This window comes from Hoplias malabaricus, chromosome 1 (genome assembly GCF_029633855.1).
Source record: "Hoplias malabaricus isolate fHopMal1 chromosome 1, fHopMal1.hap1, whole genome shotgun sequence".
Taxonomy (NCBI): Eukaryota; Metazoa; Chordata; class Actinopteri; order Characiformes; family Erythrinidae; genus Hoplias; species Hoplias malabaricus.
The window spans coordinates 43,031,711-43,038,070 of record NC_089800.1 but is presented as its reverse complement, the minus strand read 5'-3'; the positions used below and the strand labels follow the sequence as shown (position 1 = coordinate 43,038,070).

The following is a 6,360-nucleotide window of genomic DNA, read 5'->3' as shown; positions in this document are numbered from 1 at the left end:
TCCATTATTTCTTCATTTAATCACATTCCAAATGTGTCTTAAATTTAATTGAAATTGAAATTACTGAAAAGTGTCATCTATTAACCTTATTTTTTTTTTTTTCCTTCTCACCATTATTCAGAATATTGGTTTATTTTTGCTTGTGTGTATCAGGCAGCTTTCAGGTTAGTTGTTTTGAAGCTATCCTTCATTTTTTCTTTTCTTCCTGTTGAGCAGCCTCTTCAAACTCTGTAAAAAATCCAGAAATGAATACAGGACTACCTCAAATCAATAAATGACTATGTTGATATTACATTTCTCAGTTCTTTCACTACATGCTAGAGCTTTAATTATTATGATAATACGTTATCAAATATTCCATTCCTATGATCAACCATTTTCAGTATTTATTTTAATAAAATGTGTAAATGCAAGTTACACCAGGTTTCTGACCTGTAAGTATGAGATCGATTTGCTCAACGAGTCGCTCAGCATCCTCTATGCTGAAGCACATGGGGGGCTTAAATTTGACAACGCTCTCCCAGGGTCCATCAGTGCTCAAGAGGATGTGCTTTTCCTTCATCCTGAGGAAGCAAAGTGACAGTAGAATCTTTCAGATAAATGGAAATCTGGAGAAAGTATAAATATACAGATCGTTTGCTCTGAACATTTTTGGTTTTTCTCACCTTTTGATAAGCAGTGCTGCTTCCTCTGTAGCAGGTGTTAAAGTCACTCTGTCTTTAACTAATTCCAACCCCAGAAAGAACCCAACACCTCTATAAGAAAGAAAGTGTATTCTTTGTTTATAGTGATCAGAAAGTGCAGTTACATGTAGTTACAGTTGTATGGCCACATTATTTCTCATGACCTATCTATTCTGGACCTTGAAATGTTGAAAGTGTGACAGTCTACAAGCATTTACAGGAACCTCAATCTACCTCATTAAGATTTTTAGTTTCTTTTGGAGCATTTTATAATTTTAGTGAAAGGCACATTTAGGAGTAGAAGAAGGTAAAGATCTAAAATGTGTTACATTAAGTACCTTAGACATTTCTGATGTTCCCCAAATACCATTCTGATTCTAGCAGTTTGTTTTGTAACCAACAGATCTAGCAAGTTCCTAAATGCATTCACTCACCGCACATCTCCAATGATTGGATGTTTGCACTGAAGCTGTTTAAGGAGTTTTTTCAAATGACTGCCAACACGAACAGCATTTCCTCTCAGATCCTCCTTCTCTATCACATCTAGTACTGCCAGGCCTATCGCACATGACACTGGATTCCCACCAAACTGCATCAAAACAAACAAAGAAATAGTACATTTTATACCTTGTATAAAGGTGAGTACCCTCTTCCCCAGGTTAACTGTGGATTCTTCCGGCCCCCAGAAAAGGGTCCACCCATATGTTCACATTCAACAATGTTCAGTGTTTCGAGTATTATGTGTCCACCATGTTGGTGATAAGTCAGTGCACATTGAGTTCATCGCATACATATATATTCAGCTGAGGGGTTAATCTTTATATCTAGCCAATGTTTCTCATGATTTAATGTGATTTCATAATGAAACTGTCTCTGTGTAAAGTTTGAATGAACAATATAATAACTCACAGTGTTGAAGTACTCTACTCTATTGGCTGTGAAGGCTCCAGCTATCTCCTCTGTAGTGACCACACAGGACAGAGGATGTCCATTACCAATAGGTTTGCCCATGGTCACAATATCAGGACAGAAATCTTCACCATGAAGTTGAAAAGCCCAGAAGTGACTTCCTACACGTCCAAAACCTGTCTGAATTTCATCAGCCACAAACACTCCTCCGGCATCTCTGACGTACCTGTTGACAGAACAGACTAATGTGGCCATGTATTAACAAGCAAATTAAGTCTTACACATTTTCAAGTATATTCAAGTGAAATGAAGCAGGGGAAACACCCTAGATATTGTAACCACTTTGCTATTAAAATCTACGCATTGAATAACTATTATGGGAATATCTTCATGAGCAAATATTACTACACAAACCAGGTAAGAATGTAACTATATACAGCACTATTTTCTTGTTAAATTTAGATGTCAAAAATATTGGCCAAGTTAAAGGAATTAAGATTGGAACTACCAATGACCAACATAATTTTATTTGAATGTTAAGGCATTGCATATTTTTTATTATGTCTTATCCGCTCTTAATGTCTTATACACTTCCCCTGCATCCACTTGCCCCGAGGTACTGATCTCACCTGACACTGACAAGGCTTTTGACCGCATGTGATCGACAGGTCAATCTCCAAACCATGCAAGATGGATGAATGAAAGCCATCGTGTCAAATTTCTTATGCCTGATTAAGTAAACTCATTAAATGATTATAACTGAATAAGAGCAGGCACAGCACTTACTTTGCAATTTTCGGAAGGTAACCATTTGGAAAGATGATTTGCCCAGCAACGCTGGGTAAGGACTCCACAAATAAAGCTGCAATCTATGAACAAAGATCAATTTTCTTTTATTAACCTTTAAACAAAATCCATTTTATGCCAAACTGGACAATTTGCTTCTCAAATATATTGGTTCTAAAAATTCTGATTAACGAAGGCTGGCTAAATTATCAAGTACTTTAGGATGACAGATTGTTCAGCACCAGCCAAGTTGATGTTGGTCAATTTTACATTTTACGATTTAACACCTTGTTTAAATTAAAATACATTCAGTATATAGATTATGCGTCTGTACGTGTGTTGTAGAAAGAAGCATATTTCAGACAATCTGTGTAAACACTGACAGGATAATATCTCATTCTCTGCATGCATACAGATGTGAATGAAGCCTTAGTGTCTTTGTCATCAATGCCTGGAAAGCCCTAATGCCTAAACAAGACAACCTACCTTTCTTCCTTTCTGATGCACTTCATCAATAAGATCCTTCACAGTGTCTGCGTAAGCCTGTGCTGGATCAGGGTGGTCCTGTCGGTAAAGGCCTCTATATGTATCAGGGAGTGGTGCCTGCAGGAACAACAAACACTACATTTATGTGGAGAGGAATGCAGAGGAGACACTGAAAATATATGTGTAGTTCAGGTTTCTTACACACCACATGAACCCACTCTTTTTGACCTTCCAGTTTCCGGAACTTGTAAGGGCTAATGTCGATCAGACTGGTAAGATGACCGTGATAAGCGCTTGACAAGAGGAGAAGGGCAGCACTGACTTTATCAAAACACACACTGCATGAATTTTTGAATTGATAAATATAAGAATATCATAGTGTAAGTGTTGGAAACCTTACTGGTCTAGAACTATAATGTCCTGATTTTCAGTATACTGACGGGCCAATCGCAAGGCAAGATCATTCGCTTCAGAGCTATAGGAGGAATACATATTGACATGTTTGCTGATTCAATGATCTGCTTGGCTTAGGTTACAGTATGTTTTTGTGCTTCATTGAGCTGGTGTTCTTACCCTGAGTTGAGAAAGTAAAAGACACAGAGCTTCTTGGGCAGAGTGGCTGAAAGTCTGTCAGCATATTGCACTATATTATCATGGAGAAATCTGGTGTTTGTGTTAAGAAGATCCATCTGAAGAGCAGCAGCCTGAGTGACAGCAGGATGGCAGTGTCCCACTGCAAGATACACATGAAAAGGCTGGTGAGGCTGATTGATTTGATCAAAATCTAATTATGAGTTCTCTGTCTTTGATTTAAAAAGCAATCATTTTTCTAAAAAAAAAAAAAAAAAAAAAAAAAAAAAAGAGTTCCAGTCCTGGAAATAGTCCCTGTCCCAATTCTTGCCATAAACCCTGAGGACAGAAGTGCACACTTTCATAAGATTTTCTAATGGCAGACATCAGAGTCATAAGTGTTGCAGAGGTTGGAAACGTACAGATTATAGATACAGATTTAACCAAAATATTATTAGATTCAAAAGACATTTCTAAAATAAGAAGATGCTGATTGCACAATAAAATAAAATAAAATTTGTTTTTCTGCATTTTCCATGTCTATATGTTTCATGTGTAAAACATCACAAGATGACAGTGGATTGTTGGTAGCCTTCACTAAAGTGTGGTCTGATGGAAAGTTCTGGAAAGGCACATGAGGTTATATTGAAAACTGAAAATTCAATTGTTTTAGGCATTATCTGATTTGTGAAAACTTTCACAATCTTTTAGTGCGGTTAAAACTTCGCTGATGACGTGGGCCACACTTTAAATAACATAAATTGCTATTTAGCAATCTGCCATACCTTCATTATATAAAAAATTAAACCTCAAGCCATAATAATCCTACTTGAGCATTTACCTCTCTTGAGAAAGTTGTCATTTCTTTCATTGTGTGCACTCCAGTTTTTCTCTGGAACTGAATAGTAAGGAGAAGATTATAAATAAATAAATAATAAATCACTAACCGTGGTGGACGTTACTAATGCAGTCTAAATACTGAGTCCCGTTCTCGTCATAAAGATACTGCCCTCGAGCTCTCACAATTTTTACCGGATCGTGTGAAAAAAACAGTTTAAAAGACTCCCTACAACAGAGAGAAGAGGTCCCCGGTCAAAACAACTTCACAACCAAAAAAACAACAACAAAAAGCCACTGGACGAAACCAGACTTACCCAATAAGCTTTCTCCGCATTTTCAAAGTTTTCTCCTTTGGAAACATTTCCATAGCCATTGCACTGGTCTTCTTTCTATCTGTGTTTTTCTCTTTTCTTTTTCGGTGTCTTTCCTTAGCTGTATAACTCCACCAAGCCTGAGCCAGTGGTCACGGAATGTACTGCGGTTAAGCCAGCCCCCGTTTTAAAAAACACAGTTAGTGCGCATATACTAGCGACAGAGCGGTAATACTCAATTCGCGTGAAGACCTGAAAGTAAGCCCTTCATTTTAAAGGAAAAGTAACCGCATTTAAGCTGTTTATATATTGGTCATGGTCCATACAACCAACAGATATGAGTTCAGTGTTTGCTATACTATGTACCTATAAAATATGAAGTGATTTTACTGTATAGTTTTTGAGTAAATGACATTCCAAATCCCCATAATTGTTGTCCATTGTTTTTAATTATGACTCAAGTTTACTGTTTTATAAAATGGTCATTTGGAATAAGTGGGCCATACAACCAACATATATCTGTCCAGTATTTACCAGACATTATACCTATGAAATATGAAGTGATTTTACAGTATAGTTTTTGAGTAAATCTCATCCAAATTCTCCATATTTTAAAATGATTTGCTGATTCCACACATATTTACTGTGGATCAGGTTGGAGGTGAGCTGAGGGGACTCCACACTAGGAAAGCAGCTGGACCAGACAAAGTGTGTCCTAAACTACTGAAGTCCTTTGCTGCTGAGGTGGGGGAGTCTTTACAGCACAGTTTTAACCTGAATCTGAGTCTGGAATTTGGGAGGGTCCCCACACTCTCGAAAATATCATGCCTCATACCTGTGCCCAAGAAGGTGCGAATCAGTGTGCCCAATGACTTCAGACCCGTCGCATTAACATTGCATGTTATGAAGACCCTGGAGCGACTCCTCCTACACCTTCTCAGACCCCAGACTGGACATGCATTGGATCCCCTGCAGTTTGCATATTTTGAGAAGTTGGGAGTTGAGGATGCCATCCTCTACCTTCTACCTTGGGCTCACTCTCATCTGGACAAGGGTGGTAGCGATGTGAGAGTAATGTTTTTTTACTTTCCCATTGCCTTTAAAATCATACAGTCCTTTCCTACTAAGTGAGCGAGAATGCAAGTGGACCCACACATGGTCATCTGGATCACTGACTACCTCACTGGCAGGCCTCAGTATGTCAGGCTGAAGGACTGTGGGGACTTTGAATGTCATTTACTCAAAAACTATACAGTAAAATCACTTAATATTTTTTTAGGTACATAGTATAGCAAACACTGAACTCATATCTCTTGGTTTTGTGGACTACTTGTTCAAAATAATTTAATTGAACATGGAACTTGAATAATTATTACAAACTGGAAAATGATGGGTAGTTTGAATGCTATTTTCTCAAAAACTATACAGTAAAATCACTTCATATTTCATAGGTACATAGTATAGTAAACACTGAACTCATATCTGTTGGTTGCATGAACAACTAGAAATTATCAATATATAAACCGCTTAAATGAGGTTACTTTTCCTTTAAAATGAAGACTTACTTTCAGGTCTTCACACGCATTGAGTATTACCGCTCTGTCACTAGTATATGAGCACTAAACTATCTGACGTGCTGCTAGTTTAACCGTGTTTTTCAAACGGGGGATGGTTTAAATTTTGTTTTTTTTGGTTGGTTTCTAGTAGTGACGTCACAACCTAAGCCTAACCAAATTTTCAACATTTAATAACTTAACAGACTACAAAATTATGGA

General features: G+C 37.4%; 1 protein-coding gene across 4 annotated transcripts; it reads right to left on the bottom strand.

Annotated features, from left to right (window-relative positions):
- Nucleotides 1–86: 86 nt before the first annotated feature.
- On the bottom strand, nt 87–5,519 carry phykpl (5-phosphohydroxy-L-lysine phospho-lyase). 4 transcript variants are annotated; one of them, XM_066663068.1, is made up of 12 exons: nt 5,421–5,470; nt 4,276–4,332; nt 3,438–3,597; nt 3,265–3,339; nt 3,070–3,157; nt 2,865–2,981; nt 2,379–2,461; nt 1,593–1,818; nt 1,118–1,272; nt 666–755; nt 433–563; nt 87–228 (listed from the first exon to the last, which is right to left on the bottom strand). In XM_066663068.1, exons 3-12 carry the CDS (start codon nt 3,551–3,553, stop codon nt 188–190), a joined length of 1,122 nt encoding a protein of 373 aa, XP_066519165.1. In that variant the 5' UTR covers nt 3,554–3,597; nt 4,276–4,332; nt 5,421–5,470; the 3' UTR covers nt 87–187. The 4 variants fall into 4 exon arrangements, with proteins under 4 accessions (XP_066519165.1, XP_066519146.1, XP_066519174.1 ...); XM_066663049.1 differs by lacking the exons at nt 4,276–4,332; nt 5,421–5,470 and adding exons at nt 4,382–4,500; nt 4,589–4,731; XM_066663077.1 differs by lacking the exon at nt 4,276–4,332 and having other exon boundaries at nt 5,421–5,519.
- Between the last annotated feature and the right edge of the window lie 841 nt (nt 5,520–6,360).

What these genes read in the sequence shown, in the direction of transcription:
- phykpl (XM_066663049.1), bottom strand. Translation starts at nt 4,647, where the DNA reads ATGGCTATGGAAATGTTTCCAAAGGAGAAAACTTTGAAAATGCGGAGA. An exon ending in TTTTACTTTCTCAACTCAGG is followed by an intron (nt 3,340 to 3,437) that starts GTAAGAACACCA and finishes TTCCTCCTATAG; the next exon opens with CTCTGAAGCGAATGATCTTG. An exon ending in TGCATCAGAAAGGAAGAAAG is followed by an intron (nt 2,462 to 2,864) that starts GTAGGTTGTCTT and finishes CTTTGTTCATAG; the next exon opens with ATTGCAGCTTTATTTGTGGA.